Source organism: Ranitomeya variabilis, chromosome 4 (genome assembly GCF_051348905.1).
Source record: "Ranitomeya variabilis isolate aRanVar5 chromosome 4, aRanVar5.hap1, whole genome shotgun sequence".
NCBI classification, from domain to species: Eukaryota; Metazoa; Chordata; class Amphibia; order Anura; family Dendrobatidae; genus Ranitomeya; species Ranitomeya variabilis.
Window position 1 is genome coordinate 472,945,847 of NC_135235.1, and position 17,921 is coordinate 472,963,767.

Here is a 17,921-nt window from a genome sequence, read left to right on the forward strand (position 1 = left end):
CCCATCTCCTTATCTATGCTGGCAGTGCTGCACATCTCCTTATCTATACTGGCAGTGCTGCACATCTCCTTATCTATGCTGGCAGTGCTGCACACCTCCTTATCTATGCTGGCAGTGCTGCACACCTCCTTATCTATACTGGCAGTGCTGCCCATCTCCTTATCTATACTGGCAGCGCTGCCCATCTCCTTATCTATACTGGCAGTGCTGCACATCTCCTTATCTATGCTGGCAGTGCTGCACACCTCCTTATCTATGCTGGCAGTGCTGCACACCTCCTTATCTATACTGGCAGTGCTGCCCATCTCCTTATCTATACTGGCAGCGCTGCACATCTCCTTATCTATGCTGGGAGTGCTGCACACCTCCTTATCTATACTGGCAGTGCTGCCCATCTCGTATACACTGGCAGTGCTGCCTGTTTGGATGGTTCTGCTCAGCTGAGCTCTCTGCTGACGCCCACCTTCCTCCTCTGCACGCCCCTTCCTGTTCGCACTTGTCAGCACAGAGGTTTCACTTTCTTTTCCAGGCTCTGGAGCTGCACCTGCAGTTACAATGGAGGCGGGCGAGAATTTCTCCCACCTACTGAACGAGCTTATCTGCAGCATCTGTTGGGAGCTGTTCGCCAACCCCCTCACTCTTTCGTGCGGGCACAGCTTCTGCCTGACATGCATTAATAAGTACTGGGACAAGGAGATGCCTTCCTACATCTGCCCGGAATGCCGGTTCCCCTTCCCCCAGCGGCCGGAGCCTCAGAAGAACGTCAACCTCAGTAAGGTGGTGGATGGCATGAAGGCACTGGAGCTTGGCAGAGCCATGGTGCCCCCTGTGCAGGCAAGCCCCGGTGCCGACAATACCGCGCCAACGCTGTGCCAGCGCCATCACCAGCCGCTGACCATGTACTGCGCCACCGACAGTCGCAGCATCTGCGGCAAGTGTCTGCTGACAGGCTGCCGGCAACACGACGTGCAGGACGTGGAGGAGCTGAGTGGGCAGAAGAAGGTGAGGAGGACCCCCATAGCCTGCTAATGCTGGCACTATAATGTCCTGTGGGTGTAGTGCCATGCATGGTCTGTATATACTGTACATAACTGGGCATGGATGTGTATCAGCACAGGCGGCTAAACCCCTTCACCCCCGGAGCTTTTTTCGCTCCCCTTATTTCCAGAGCCATAACTTTTTTTCTCCGCCAATATGGCCATGTGAGGGCTTATTTTTTGTGGGACGAGTTGTATTTTTGAACGATACCATTGGTTTTACCATGTCGTGTAACAAAAAAACGGGAAAAAAATTCCAAGTGCGATGAAATTGCAAAAAAGTGCAATCCCACACTTGTTTTTTGTTTGGCTTTCTTGCTAGGTTCACTAAATGCTAAAACTGACCTGCCATTATGATTCTCTAGGTCATTACGAGTTCATAGATACCTAACATGACTAGGTTCTCTTTTATCTAAGTGGTAAAAAAAAAATTCCAATGTTTGCTTAAAAGGGAAAAAAAATGCGCAATTTTCTGATACCCGTAGCGTCTCCATTTTTCGTGATCTCGGGTCGGGTGTGGGCTTATTTTTTGCGTGCCGAGCTGGCGTTTTTAATTATACCATGTTTGTGCAGATATGTTCTTTTGATCACCCGTTATTGCATTTTAATGTATTCTCGCAGCGACCAAAAAACCGTAATTTTGGCATTTTTTAATTTTTTTTTTTCACTACGCCGTTTAGCGATCAGGTTAATCCTTTTTTTTTATTGATAGATCGGGCGATTCTGAACTCGGCGATACCAAATATGTGTAGGTTTGAATTTTCTTTTGTTGTTTTATTTTGATTGGGGTGAAATGGGGGTGATTTGAACTTTTATATATTTTTTATTTTTTTTAATATTTTTAACCCCTTCATGACCTTGGGATTTTCCGTTTTTCCGTGTTCGTTTTTCACTCCCCTCCTTCCCAGAGCCATAACTTTTTTTTCCCCTCAATTTGGCCATGTGAGGGCTTATTTTTTGCGGGTCGAGTTGTACTTTTGAACTACATCATTGGTTTTAGCATGTCTTGTACTAGAAAACGGGAAAAAAATTCCAAGTGCAGTGAAATTGCAAAAAAAGTGCAATCCCACACTTGTTTTTTGGTTGGCTTTTTTGCTAGGTTCACTAAATGCTAAAACTGACCTGCCATTATGATTCTCCAGGTCAGTACTAGTTCATAGACACCTAACATGACTAGGTTATTTTTTACCTAAGTGGTGAAAAAAAATTCCAAAGTTTAAAAAAAAACAAAAAACGCGCCATTTTCCGATACTCGTAGCGTCTCCATTTTTCATGATCTGGTATCGGTTGAGGGCTTATTTTTTGCGTGCCGAGCTGACATTTTTAATGATAGCATTTTGGTGCAGATACGTTCTTTTGATCGCCCGTTATTACATTTTAATGCAATGTCGCGGCGACCAAAAAAACGTAATTCTGGGGTTTCTAATTTTTTTCTCGCTACGCCGTTTAGCGATCAGGTTAATGCTTTTTTTTATTGATAGATCGGGCGATTCTGAACGCGGCGATACCAAATATGTGTAGGTTTGATTTTTTTTTTATTGATTTATTTTGATTGGGGCGAAAGGGGGGTGATTTAAACTTTTATATTTTTAACTTTTTTTTTTTTTTACTTTTGCCATGCTTCAATAGCATGGCAAAGCAGGCCATTTAACTAGTTAATAGGCGCGGACAGATCGCGATTCTGCCCGCGCCTATTGCGGGCACATGTCAGCTGTTCAAAACACCGCCGGAGCCCGCATCAAAGCGGGGCTTCTGACCTCGGACGTACTATCCCGTCCGAGGTCTGAAAGGGGTTAAACACTTTTTTTTTATTTTGGCATGCTTCAATAGCCTCCATTGGATCATCTACTGCTCGATTGCCTCTGCTACATAGAGGTGATGCACAGATCACCTCTGTGCAGCAGAATTACAGGCTTGCTATGAGCGCCTACCACAGGGTGGCGCTCATAGCAATCTGCCATCAACAACCATAGAGGTCTTGAGGAGACCTCTGGTTGTTTTGGCAAAGCACCGATGACCCCCGATCACGTGACGGGGGTCAGCGGTGCGAGTACTTCTTATTAAATGCCGCCGTCAGAGTTTGACAGCAGCATTTAACTAGTTAATGGGCGCGGGCGGATCGCGATTCCGCTCACGCCCATTGCGGGCACATGTCAGGAGCCCACCTCAAAGCGGGGGATACTGCCAGCTAACATACTATTCAGCTGGCAGAAAGGTGTTAAAGGGTTGCATAAAGTTTCCATGGGGTAGGATACTTTCCTGACCGTTGGGACCCCCACCGATCTGGAGAACTTCAGCTAATGTAACAGTGATCGATCATGTGCACCTCCACCCCATTCATTATCAAAACTGATATATCTGCAGTCACTCTGTGTGACTGCAAACTTATGATTTCCCCCCAGCACAGAATTGGTGATTCGTCGGTTTCAGACTAGCAGCACTGGCTATCCATGTCACTGGTCGGGGCGCAGCCTTGGCTCTATACATGTGTATGTTGTAAGGCTGCAACTAGTGATGAGCGAGTATACTCGTTGCTCGGGTGATCTCCAAGTATTTGCTAGTGCTCAGAGATTTAGTTTTCCTTGCCGCAGCTGCATGATTTACGGCTGCTAGACAGGCTGAATACATGTAAGGAATGCCTGTTTGTTAGGGAATTCCCACATGTGTTCAGTTTGTCCAGCAGCCGTAAATCATGCAGCTGCGGCGAAGAAAACTAAATCTCCGAGCACTAACAAATACTCGGAGATCACCCGAGCGTGCTCGGGAAAACCCGGGTAACGAGTATAATCGCTCATCACTAGCTGCAACCATTGGCCGGGGGTATGTATAACTCATACATACCCTCTGGTCCCTGGCACTGTGCATAAGTCTTCAGTCACACAGAGTGACTGTAGACTTATCAGTTTTGAACAGACAACCCTTAGGGAGTGCTGTAGATCTGCAAAACGCTGAGTTCGCATTAAGAAAGAATGGAACGGTGGTGCGCATGATCGACCATGGCTCCCTTTGTCCCTGTTATCAGGAAAGTTAGGTTTCCCAGTGTTCGGTAGGGGATAGGCCCAAACTTGGTACAACCCCTTTAAGGACCAGGGGTAACCTTTACAATGAACAACCGTATAAAAATAGATAAAAAAAGTGGCAAAAAACTATGGAATAAGGCACAATTAAAAAGGCTTATGTAAATAAAAACGTCATCTTGTCTCGCAAAAAAACAAGACTCCATACAGCTGTGTGAGTGGAAAAATATATATAGCTCAGAACACAGATGCAAAAACAATATTTTTTAAATAAAATTATTTTATTGTGTAGAAGCGGCAAAATCTCAAAAATATAAAACTGGTATTGCTGTAATTGTACTGAACCAAAGAATAAAGTTGTCTAATTATTTTTATTATATTATATTATTTATTTATATAGCACCATTGATTCCATGGTGCTGTACATGAGAAGGGGTTACATACAAATTACAGATATCACTTACAGTAAGCAAACTAACAATCACGGACTGATACAGTGGGGCGAGGACCCTGCCCTTGCGGGCTTACATTCTACAGGATTATGGGGAAGGAGACAATAGGTTGGGGGTTGCAGGAGCTCCGGTGTTGGTGAGGCGGTAGCTCCGGTAGTGGTGAGGAGGCAGCGAGGTCAGTGCAGGCTGTAGGCTTTCCAGAAGAGATGGGTTTTCAGGTTCCGTTTGAAGGATCCGAATGTGGTTGATAGTCGGACATTTGGGGCAGAGAATTTCAGAGGATTGGGGATATTCTGGAGAAGTCTTGGAGGCGGTTGGATGAGGAGCGAATAAGTGTGGAGGAGAGAAGGAGGTCTTGGGAGGACCGGAGATTATGTGAGGGAAGATATCGGGAGATTAGTTCAGAGATATATGGAGGAGACAGGTTATGGATGGCTTTGTAGGTCAGTATTAGTAATTTGAACTGGATACGCTGAGGGAATGGGAGCCAGTGAACAGATTTGCAGAGGGGGGAAACGGACGAGTAGCGAGGAGAGAGATGAATTAGTCGGGCAGCAGAGTTAAGGATGGACTGGAGAGGTGCAAGGGTGTTAGCAGGTAGGCTGCAGAAAAGAATGTTGCAGTAGTCAAGGCGGGAGATGATGAGGGCATGCACAACCAGTTTAGTAGATTGACGGTTGAGGAAAGGACGGATTCTGGAGATATTTTTGAGCTGGAGGTGACAGGAGGTGGACTGTTGTGAATTTGCTTTTTGCTCCCTCTAGTGGTTACTAGTTTTTTGACTCTGGTTTTTCTGTCATTCCTTTTATCCGCACCTGGGTCGTTAGTTAGGGGTGTTGCTATATAAGCTCCCTGGACCTTCAGTTCAATGCCTGGCAACGTAGTTATCAGAGCTAGTCTGCTGTGCTCTTGTCTACTGATCCTGGTTCCAGTTATATCAGCTAAGTCTGCCTTTTGCTTTTTGCTATTTGTTTTGGTTTTGTATTTTTGTCCAGCTTGTTCCAAATCTATATCCTGACCTTTGCTGGAAGCTCTAGGGGGCTGGTGTTCTCCCCCCGGACCGTTAGACGGTTCGGGGGTTCTTGAATTTCCAGTGTGGATTTTGATAGGGTTTTTGTTGACCATATAAGTTACCTTTCTTTATTCTGCTATCAGTAAGCGGGCCTCTCTGTGCTAAACCTGGTTCATTTCTGTGTTTGTCATTTCCTCTTACCTCACCGTCATTATTTGTGGGGGGCTTCTATCCAGCTTTGGGGTCCCCTTCTCTGGAGGCAAGAAAGGTCTTTGTTTTCCTCTACTAGGGGTAGCTAGATTCTCCGGCTGGCGCGTGTCATCTAGAATCAACGTAGGAATGATCCCCGGCTACTTCTAGTGTTGGCGTTAGGAGTAGATATATGGTCAACCCAGTTACCACTGCCCTATGAGCTGGATTTTTGTATTCTGCAGACTTCCACGTTCCTCTGAGACCCTCGCCATTGGGGTCATAACAGTTTGCCAGGTCAGTATTAAATGTTTAATGCATTGCAGAAGAGGGATTATAAGAAAGAAGATTCTGAGTTTTTTTTTTTTTCTTTCTCTTCTTCCCCTTTACCTCAGAGTGGCTATGCTTGCTGCAGACATGAATGTCCAGACCTTGATTACAAGTTTGGACCAGCTGGCTACTCGTGTGCAGGGCATACAAGACTATGTTATCAGAAATCCTAGGTCAGAACCTAAAATACCGATTCCTGAACTGTTTTCCGGAGACAGGTTTAAGTTTAGGAATTTCGTGAATAATTGTAAATTGTTTTTGTCCCTGAGACCCTGTTCATCTGGAGATTCTGCTCAGCAAGTAAAAATTGTGATTTCGTTCTTACGGGACGACCCTCAGGATTGGGCTTTTTCGCTGGCGCCAGGAGATCCGGCATTGGCTGATCTTGATGCGTTTTTTCTGGCGCTCGGTTTACTTTATGAGGAACCCAATCTTGAGATTCAGGCAGAAAAGGCCTTGCTGGCTATGTCTCAGGGGCAGGACGAGGCTGAAGTGTATTGCCAAAAATTTCGGAAATGGTCCGTGCTGACACATTGGAACGAGTGTGCACTGGCCGCTAATTTTAGAAATGGCCTTTCTGAAGCCATTAAGAATGTTATGGTGGGTTTTCCCATTCCCACAGGTCTGAATGACACTATGGCACTGGCTATTCAAATTGACCGGCGGTTGCGGGAGCGCAAAACCGCAAATTCCCTCATGGTGTTGTCTGAACAGACACCTGATTTAATGCAATGTGATAGAATCCTGACTAGAAATGAGCGGAAAATTCATAGACGCCGGAATGGCTTGTGCTACTACTGTGGTGATTCTACACATGTTATCTCAGCATGCTCTAAACGTATAGCTAAGGTTGTTAGTCCTGTCACCGTTGGTAATTTGCAACCTAAATTTATTCTGTCTGTAACTTTGATTTGCTCACTGTCATCTTATCCTGTCATGGCGTTTGTAGATTCAGGTGCTGCCCTGAGTCTCATGGATCTCTCATTTGCTAAGCGCTGTGGTTTTACTCTTGAACCATTAGAAAATCCTATTCCTCTTAGGGGTATTGATGCTACACCATTGGCAGCAAATAAACCGCAGTATTGGACACAGGTTACCATGTGCATGACTCCTGAACACCGCGAGGTGATACGTTTCCTGGTTTTACATAAAATGCATGATTTGGTTGTTTTGGGGCTGCCATGGTTACAGACCCATAATCCAGTCCTGGACTGGAAGGCTATGTCAGTCTCAAGTTGGGGCTGTCGTGGTATTCATGGGGATTCCCTGCCTGTGTCTATTGCTTCTTCTACGCCTTCGGAAGTTCCGGAGTATTTGTCTGATTATCAGGATGTCTTCAGTGAGTCTGAGTCCAGTGCACTGCCTCCTCATAGGGACTGTGACTGTGCTATAGATTTGATCCCAGGCAGTAAATTTCCTAAGGGAAGACTGTTTAATCTGTCGGTACCTGAACATACCGCTATGCGTTCATATATCAAGGAGTCTCTGGAGAAAGGACATATTCGTCCGTCTTCTTCCCCTCTTGGTGCGGGATTCTTTTTTGTGGAAAAAAAAGACGGATCTTTGAGACCTTGTATTGATTATCGGCTTTTAAATAAGATCACTGTCAAATTTCAGTATCCTTTACCGCTGTTGTCTGACTTGTTTGCCCGGATTAAGGGTGCCAAGTGGTTCACCAAGATAGACCTTCGTGGTGCGTACAACCTTGTGCGCATTAAGCAAGGTGATGAATGGAAAACCGCATTCAATACGCCCGAAGGTCATTTTGAGTACTTGGTGATGCCTTTTGGGCTCTCCAATGCGCCTTCAGTTTTTCAGTCCTTTATGCATGACATTTTCCGGAAGTGTCTGGATAAATTTTTGATTGTTTATCTGGATGATATTTTGGTTTTTTCTGATAATTGGGATTCGCATGTGGAGCAGGTCAGGTTGGTCTTTAAAATTTTGCGTGAAAATTCTTTGTTTGTCAAGGGCTCAAAGTGTCTCTTTGGTGTACAGAAGGTTCCCTTTTTGGGGTTCATTTTTTCCCCTTCTGCTGTGGAGATGGACCCAGTCAAGGTCCGAGCTATTCTTGATTGGACTCAGCCCTCGTCAGTTAAGAGTCTTCAGAAGTTCTTGGGCTTCGCTAACTTCTACCGTCGTTTTATCGCTAATTTTTCTAGCATTGTGAAACCTTTGACGGATATGACCAAGAAGGGCTCCGATGTAGCTAACTGGGCTCCTGCTGCCGTGGAGGCTTTCCAGGAGTTGAAACGCCGGTTTACTTCGGCGCCTGTTTTGTGCCAGCCTGACGTCTCACTTCCCTTTCAGGTTGAGGTGGATGCTTCGGAGATTGGGGCAGGGGCCGTTTTGTCGCAGAGAGGCCCTGGTTGCTCTGTTATGAAACCTTGTGCCTTTTTCTCTAGGAAGTTTTCGCCTGCCGAGCGAAATTATGATGTGGGCAATCGGGAGTTGTTGGCCATGAAATGGGCATTTGAGGAGTGGCGTCATTGGCTCGAGGGTGCTAAGCATCGTGTGGTGGTCTTGACTGATCACAAAAATCTGATGTATCTCGAGTCTGCTAAACGCCTTAATCCGAGACAGGCCCGCTGGTCATTGTTTTTCTCCCGCTTTGATTTTGTTGTCTCGTATTTACCAGGTTCAAAGAATGTGAAGGCCGATGCTCTTTCTAGGAGCTTTGTGCCTGATGCTCCTGGAGTCGCTGATCCTGTTGGTATTCTTAAAGATGGAGTTATCTTGTCAGCTATTTCTCCGGATCTGCGACGTGTGTTGCAGAGATTTCAGGCTGATAGGCCTGAGTCTTGTCCACCTGACAGACTGTTTGTCCCGGATAAGTGGACCAGCAGAGTCATTTCCGAGGTTCATTCCTCGGTGTTGGCAGGTCACCCGGGAATTTTTGGCACCAGAGATCTGGTGGCCAGGTCCTTTTGGTGGCCTTCCTTGTCAAGGGATGTGCGGTCATTTGTGCAGTCCTGTGGGACTTGTGCTCGAGCTAAGCCTTGCTGTTCTCGTGCCAGCGGTTTGCTCTTGCCCTTGCCTGTCCCGAAGAGACCTTGGACACATATCTCCATGGATTTCATTTCTGATCTTCCGCTATCTCAGGGCATGTCCGTTATCTGGGTGATATGTGATCGCTTCTCCAAGATGGTCCATTTGGTTCCTTTGCCTAAGCTGCCTTCCTCTTCCGATCTGGTTCCTGTGTTTTTCCAGAACGTGGTTCGTTTGCACGGCATCCCTGAGAATATTGTGTCAGACAGAGGATCCCAGTTCGTTTCCAGGTTCTGGCGATCCTTTTGTAGTAGGATGGGCATTGATTTGTCGTTTTCGTCTGCTTTCCATCCTCAGACTAATGGACAGACGGAGCGAACCAATCAGACTTTGGAGGCTTATTTGAGGTGTTTTGTCTCTGCTGATCAGGACGATTGGGTGACATTCTTGCCGTTGGCTGAGTTTGCCCTTAATAATCGGGCTAGTTCCGCCACCTTGGTTTCGCCTTTTTTCTGCAACTCTGGTTTCCATCCTCGCTTTTCTTCGGGTCATGTGGAGCCTTCTGACTGTCCTGGGGTGGATTCTGTGGTGGATAGGTTGCAGCAGATCTGGAATCATGTGGTGGACAACTTGAAGTTGTCACAGGAGAAGGCTCAGCGCTTTGCCAACCGCCGCCGCGGTGTGGGTCCCCGACTACGCGTTGGGGATTTGGTATGGCTTTCTTCCCGCTTTGTTCCTATGAAGGTCTCCTCTCCCAAATTTAAACCTCGTTTTATTGGGCCTTACAAGATATTGGAAATCCTTAATCCTGTATCTTTTCGTCTGGATCTTCCTGTGTCGTTTGCTATTCACAATGTATTTCATAGGTCCTTGTTGCGGCGGTACATTGTGCCTGTAGTTCCTTCTGCTGAGCCTCCTGCTCCTGTGTTGGTTGAGGGCGAGTTGGAATACGTGGTGGAGAAGATCTTGGATTCTCGCCTCTCCAGGCGGAGGCTTCAGTACCTGGTCAAGTGGAAGGGCTATGGTCAGGAGGATAATTCCTGGGTGGTCGCCTCTGATGTTCATGCGGCCGATTTAGTTCGTGCCTTTCATGCCGCTCATCCTGATCGCCCTGGTGGTCGTGGTGAGGGTTCGGTGACCCCTCACTAAGGGGGGGGTACTGTTGTGAATTTGCTTTTTGCTCCCTCTAGTGGTTACTAGTTTTTTGACTCTGGTTTTTCTGTCATTCCTTTTATCCGCACCTGGGTCGTTAGTTAGGGGTGTTGCTATATAAGCTCCCTGGACCTTCAGTTCAATGCCTGGCAACGTAGTTATCAGAGCTAGTCTGCTGTGCTCTTGTCTACTGATCCTGGTTCCAGTTATATCAGCTAAGTCTGCCTTTTGCTTTTTGCTATTTGTTTTGGTTTTGTATTTTTGTCCAGCTTGTTCCAAATCTATATCCTGACCTTTGCTGGAAGCTCTAGGGGGCTGGTGTTCTCCCCCCGGACCGTTAGACGGTTCGGGGGTTCTTGAATTTCCAGTGTGGATTTTGATAGGGTTTTTGTTGACCATATAAGTTACCTTTCTTTATTCTGCTATCAGTAAGCGGGCCTCTCTGTGCTAAACCTGGTTCATTTCTGTGTTTGTCATTTCCTCTTACCTCACCGTCATTATTTGTGGGGGGCTTCTATCCAGCTTTGGGGTCCCCTTCTCTGGAGGCAAGAAAGGTCTTTGTTTTCCTCTACTAGGGGTAGCTAGATTCTCCGGCTGGCGCGTGTCATCTAGAATCAACGTAGGAATGATCCCCGGCTACTTCTAGTGTTGGCGTTAGGAGTAGATATATGGTCAACCCAGTTACCACTGCCCTATGAGCTGGATTTTTGTATTCTGCAGACTTCCACGTTCCTCTGAGACCCTCGCCATTGGGGTCATAACAGTGGACAGAGCTTGGATGTGCGGTTTGAATGACATGGTAGAGTCAAAGGTTACTCAGAGGCAGCGGACTTCCGGTACGGGGGAAAGCATGATGTCGTTGATTGCGATAGATAGGTCAGGTATGGAAGATCTATGGGATGGAGGAAAGATGATGAGTTCAGATTTGTCCACATTGAGTTTGAGGAAGCGAGAAGAGAAGAAGGAGGATATGGCTGATAGACGCTCTGGGATTCTGGGCAGCAGAGCGGTGACGTCTGGGCCAGAGAGGTAGATCTGAGTGTCATCAGCATAAAGGTGGTACTGGAGTCCATGGGACTTTATGAGTTGTCCCAGGCCAAGTGTATAGATTGAGAAGAGTAGGGGTCCTAGAACAGAGCCTTGGGGGACTCCAACAGAGAGAGGGTGGGATGAGGAGGTAGTGTGGGAGTGGGAGACGCTGAATGTGCGTTTGGAAATGTACGCGGAGATCCAGGATAGGGTCTTTGATGCCAAAGGAGGAGAGGATCTTTAGTAAGAGGCAGTGGTCAACTGTGTCGAAAGCAGGGGACAGGTCTAGGAGGAGGAGTACAGAGTATTGTCCGTTAGCTTTGGCGGTAAGTAGGTCGTTAGTGATTTTGGTCAGGGCTGTCTCAGTTGAGTGATGGGGGCGGAAACCAGATTGTAGATTGTCAAAGAGCAAGTTAGACTAGAGGTGGGAGGAAAGTTCAGAGTGGACATGCTGCTCCAGGAGTTTGGGAGCAGCGATATTGGGCGATAGCTGGACATAGCAGTTGTATCGAGGGTTGGCTTTTTAAGGATAGGCGTGATTGTGGCATGTTTGAAAGCAGAAGGGAAGGTGCCAGAAGTTAGTGATAGGTTGAAGAGGTGGGTTAGGGATGGGATAAGTGTGGTGGTGAGGTTAGGGAGGAGATGGGATGGGGTCAAGCGCACAGGTGGTGAGGTGCGATTTGGAGAGGAGACAATTAAGCCCCCCTTCAGTGATGTTGGATAGGGAGGTTATGGGGTCACTTATACCGCATGAGGAACGACGTAAAAAAAGCAATCTCTGAATTGCTGGTTTTTGTTTATTCTGCCACCCAAAAATTGGAATACAAAGCGATCAAAAAATATTCTGTTTCCAATAAGGGTTAAACTAAAAACTCCGACTCATCCTGTAAAAAACAAGCCCTCACATTACTGTTGGCAGAAACATAGGAAAAAAGGGGTCTTTTAGTGTGTGATATTAGCAAAACCTAAAAAAAACTTTATAAATCTAGTATTGCTGTAATCGCATAAAACCCGAAGAATAAAGTCAACTAATCGCTTATACTGCACGAGGAGCGGCGTAACAAATAAATAGAACCAATTCTTCACCTGCTGTTGATTTGTTCATTCTGCCTCCCAAAGATCGCAGTAAGGCTCAGCTCACATTTATCCTGCACTCTACACTGTGCGCTTATACCGGGGTTTCTGTGGAAATCTCTGAGATAAGTGATCCCCCAGCAGAAGATTCCCTATCATGAGGCAGGTGGAGGCACTGCGAACTTTGTCTGGCTTGTGATCTGTCGGTGTCTGACTTTTTAGTCGTGCGTAAAAGCACGGTCTTCCACAGTTTTCAGTTTTGTGCACTTCTGAAATGCCGAACAGAAGCCACACACAGTCCAGAGTAACTCTGCTGCCTCATTAGTGAATTGATCCCTCGGGAGTTGCATCCAAATCATGTATTTTGTAGCTTTAGATGAAAACCTTTATGTAAGTGCTCAATGTAGAACGCAAGATAAATGTAATCTGATCCAAAATACCACCAATAAAAGCTTCTACTCAATACACAAAAAACAAGTTCCTACTTAGGTCCGTCATCTGTTAACTGAAATATATGGGTGTCCACATTACTGGTATTACAAAGGCTTTGGAACACTTTACATGGCTCCCTCCAAAAAAAAATCCAGCAAAATCTTTGCTCCCAAATCCAAACGCCCCCTCCTCCTGAGCCCCACATGTGCCTAATCCACAGTTAGCATCCATATGTGTGGTATTACTGTAGCTATGAGAGCCCACTTCATTTAGGCCGGGTTCACACTTGCGTTTGGGTAGAGTGCGTAGGGCTGCGTACTTCCTCCCTTAAGCTCCGCCTACTTCTGCACTTCTTCCCTTAAGCTCCGCCTACTTCCGTATGCGTCCTGCGCACAGACATGTGTTGTATGCGGATGCGTCCGCATGAGTCGTTTTGACATGCACGAAGTTAAGGACTGGCTGGCGGCTCTCCTGACCTGAATGTGACAGCTTCATGTATTTCTATTCAGCTGTCATGCTCGGGTCAGGAGAGGTGATGGTCAGTCCGTGCACTGCTAAGCTATAATCGCCTGTGTTATATGGCCATCTGGCAGCTTGCAACTTTAGGGCGCAATTAGTTATACAGCTGTCTGACATATACACATTGTGCATGGAAAACTGACAATCAGTCGTGTGAGTGGGGTTGTAGAGAGCTCAGCTTTCAGAGCACTGTTAAATCTGCAGCAGAATAAAAAGTTATTTTATCAAAACTGCAGCAAGCAGCCCAGTAAGTGCTGTATCATTAGAATCAGGGTCTCTGCCTCTACATCATGCTGCTCGTAGGTGGGGTAGCTAAAACCTGGTGACAGATTCCTTCTAATGTGGATTTCTCAATAGATTGCACTATCGAAATTGTGTATGTTATTAAAATAGAAATGTTTGACCTGATGGGACAGGTGTACTCCCTGTCAGAATGTTTTTTTCCTGATATTAAGATGAGCATTTTATGATCTTAGCTATACAGTGAAATAGATCATGTGTACATGTGTATGCAGTCTCCACTCTCACCTGCAGCTTGTACTGAAATGTGTGAGATCTCAGCAAGAGGAACACTGAGGAGTTGCCAATCAGGCTAGGTAAGTTGAGATTGAGGTAAACTTTCAAAAAGGATTATACAGCCATTTTAACACCGATTTTTAAAGTAAGTACAGCATCCTTATGATGTCTAGGATCTATTTAAAAATATATGCAGTTTACATTTGGGGATTGGGTGACAGACCAGCTTTAAGGGGCATCTGTCAGTAGGATCAACCCTTGTAAGCCATTTATATGGGCATGCATCTCATAGAAAGTTTATACATGTAATGACTGACACTTTGCTCTCATAATCATACGCAGCGTTACAATGACATCAGATTTAACACAGTACAGCAGAGCTAACACAGTAGAACAGAAGTGAACTTTGTCTCATTACAAACATTTGCAGCAGCATTTGTCCTCTCATTGTGCTGTCAGCTCTGCTGCAGAGCTGTGTCTGATTATAACTAACACAGTGCAGCAGAGTTGAACCGTGTCTCATTACGAATAAGCACATTTGCAGCTGTCGGCTCTGCTGTGCTGCCCTTCCCCCACACTAGCTGCCTGTGAGAAGGAAGCTGAAGTACGGTACTGTGAGTGGACCGCAGCTGCAAATATTTTTCTATTGAGGCACAGTTCACTGCTGTTGTGCTGTGTTAGTTCTGATCTCACTGCAGAGCTGTGTATGATTATGAAAGCAAAGTGTCAGTAGTCATTACATGTCTCACTGGTAATGCTTTCTTTTATTTAAAATAACCTCTGGAGGCAGATTCTCAGGGAGATCTATGTCCGGCCCATAGCGCTGAACAGCTTATTTACATATAAGAAAAAGGGTGGATTACTGTGGAATAAGACATCAGATCGCAGATATCAGGGTGTCACTTTATTCAACTTCCTATGACCTACATGCCCATGTAGACAGCATGGGAGGGTTGATCCTATTCTTTTTAAGTCAACCCTATTGCTAGATGTGACAAGTGATCCATTCATCCTGTACCTGTATAATGCTGTTTTTTATTTCATACATTTTCTTTATTTCCACACAAATAGAAGAAACTCTCAAATGACTTGATAGCCAGCGTCCATCAACAGAAGCATACGGAAGAAGAGATTGAAAAATGGAAGTGTAAAATAGAAGGCATTAAGGTAGTATGCATGCAGCAGGGTTACTGTACCTGTTATTGTGCCAGGTGATTAGAAATGCTTTGCTGGAGATTTCTGGTGAATGGGGCACAGCAGTGCTGGGGGTTCTGTGCTTTTTAGAGCATTTTTGCTTCAGTGTGAGATCGAAGCTCAAAGACAATGTTATATGATTATTTTATATATGACGTGCTAGAAGGCTTCTACTTATAAGTGCCGTTTTAAGGTGGCTGTGCCGTGCCGTGCTTCTCAAACTCTGAGACATGTCTTGTCATCTGGTGTGGCACAGGTTCGTTCTTGTGTTAGGCTTTTCGAAAAGCAGGGACTCCAGAGCACAAACTACACATTTAGCAAGCAGGCAAAGGGAAGAAAGCCCCTCTGTCCTAGAATCGGAGACCCAGCAATGTCATCACGGGGTCCAGATCGTGGCCATGGTGACCTAATGTCATCATGACGACATCCGGGTCACCAAGCACTAGCAAGTTAGTTAGATCATGTGCTGTGCTAAGCAGTATTGTACAGCCACATATGGGGTATTTCTATATTCAGCAGAAATTGTAGGACAAATTTTGGTGCCATTTATACCCATTTCCCATTGTGAAAATGTCAAATCTGGGGCTAAAACAAAATTTGCGTGGTAAAAATGGAATTATTTTTTTCTTCATTGCCCAATGGTATAAAATTTTGTGGTGTCAATATGATCACTGCACCCCTAGATGAATTCATGGAGAGGTTTAGTTTGTAAAATGGGGTCACTTATGGGGGGGTTCTGCTGTTTTGGCACCTCAGGGGCTCTGCCAATGTGACTTGGCACGCAACTTCTCTTCTGAGCTTTGCACTGTGCCTCAAAAGAAAGTTTTCAACCACATGTGGGGTATTGGGACCCTGCCCTGTCCTTCATACCGCACATCCAAGCTCTTTCCACCTCCTGTCGCCTCCAGCTCAAAAATATCTCCAGAATCCGTCCTTTCCTCAACCGTCAATCTACTAAAATGTTTGTGCATGCCCTCATCATCTCCCGCCTTGACTACTGCAACATCCTTTTCTGCGGCCTCCCTGCTAACACCCTTGCACCTCTCCAGTCCATCCTTAACTCTGCTGCCCGACTAATTCATCTCTCTCCTCGCTACTCCTCCGCTTCTCCCCTCTGCAAATCTCTTCATTGGCTCCCATTCCCTCAGCATATCAAGTTTAAATTACTAGTACTGACCTACAAAGCCATCCATAACCTGTCTCCTCCATATATCTCTGAACTAATCTCCCGATATCTTCCCTCACATAATCTCCGGTCCTCCCAAGACCTCCTTCTCCTCCACACTTGTTTGCCCCTCACCCAACCACCTCCAAGACTTCTCCCGAAAATCCCCCATCCTCTGGAATTCTTTGCCCCAACACAACCGACTATAAACCACATTTGGATCCTTCAGACGGAACCTGAAAACCCACCTCTTCAGGAAAGCCTACAGCCTGCACTGACCCAACTGCCTCCTCATCACTACCGGAGCTACCGCCTCCCCAACACCGGAGCTCCTGCAACCATCAACCTATTGTCTCCTTCCCCATCATCCTGTAGACTGTAAGCTCGCAAGTTAGTGATAATCTCCTTCTGATAAAACACTCATCTTATTGAAACAAACACACAGCCCAGTAAGTGATCCATCCCTGTAACCAGGGTCCCATCACCTACATAATGCTGCTCTCAGATTACATAGTAAAAACCTGGTGACACATTCCCTTTAAAGCTATGTGCACATGGCGACTTATCGCTGAGTTCTATAGGAAGAAGTTATGGGAAGCATCTTCTTTGTGATTTTTTTATCATTGTGGCGGCTTGGCTGCTCAATTTGTTAACTACCGTATATACTCAAGTATAAGCCAACCCGAGTATAAGCCAAGGTTCCTAATTTTACCACAAAAAACTGGGAAAACTTATTGACTCGAGTCTAAGCCTGGTATGCATTGTCCCCTCATCCTCATCCTGGTATGCATGGCCTCCTCATCCCCATCCTGGTATGCATGGCTCCTCAGCCCTATCCTGGTATGCATGGCTCCTCATCCCCAACCTGGTATGCATTGTCCCCTCATCCCTATCCTGGTATGCATGGCTCCTCATCCCTTTCCTTGTCTGCATGGCTCCTCATCCCTATCCTTGTCTGCATGGCTCCCCATCCCTATCTTTGTATGCATGGCTCCTCATCCCTATCCTTGCATGCATGGCCCAATCCCTATCCTTGTTTGCATGGTCCCATCCACATCCTGGTATGATTGTCCTCCATCCCTATCCTTGTATACATGGCTCCATCCCTATCCTTGAATGCATGGCTCCATCCCTATCCTTGAATGCATGGCTCCATCCCTATTCTTGAATGCATGGTCCCATCCCTATCTTGGTATGATTGGCCTCCATCCCTATCCTTGTATGCATGGCTCCATCTCTGTCCTTGAATGCATGGCCCCATCCCTATCTTTGTATGCATGGCTCCATCCCTATCCTTGTATGCATGACCCCATCCTTATCCTGGTATGATTGGCCCACATCAAAAAATATAAAAAAAATAAACCATTATACTTATCTTCTTGTGCTCCCTCGCAGCGTCTTGTTCCAGTGCCAGCAGCTGCTGTATGCTTGTAAGCAGCACATGGCAGGGATGTCATGCGCTGCTCACAAGCAGAGCACAGCTGCCGGAATACTCACCGCTCCCCACTCAGGAACTATGTGTGTGGAGGGCAGTGAGTATTAAGTAGCGTGCACAGTGTCAGCCACTGAGCGGTCACGTGTGCTGCTACTTAAGAGAAATGAATATTCATTTATATCCATGCCCATGAGAGTGGAGAGAAATGAATATTGATTTATCTTAAGTAGCGGTCACACGTGACCACCGGGCAGCTGCAGGAGACGGTTGTGGCTGACACTGTGCGCGCTTTTACAGAGAACTACGTATTAATTGCCAGTGCAGTGAATATTCATTTCTCTTTAGCTTCTGGAACATGAGTGACCCACTGCTGCTGCTCC

General features: G+C 46.0%; 1 protein-coding gene across 1 annotated transcript in view; it reads left to right on the forward strand.

The window, feature by feature from the left end:
• The first annotated feature begins 398 nt into the window (after positions 1–398).
• TRIM65 (tripartite motif containing 65) overlaps positions 399–17,921 on the forward strand; it is a 49,218-nt gene continuing 31,695 nt past the window's right edge. The window contains exons 1-2 of the mRNA XM_077251772.1: positions 399–1,002; positions 14,819–14,914. Of these exons, the coding sequence (XP_077107887.1) occupies positions 556–1,002; positions 14,819–14,914 (543 nt within the window). The 5' untranslated portion in view covers positions 399–555. The remainder of the gene's footprint in view (positions 1,003–14,818; positions 14,915–17,921) is intronic.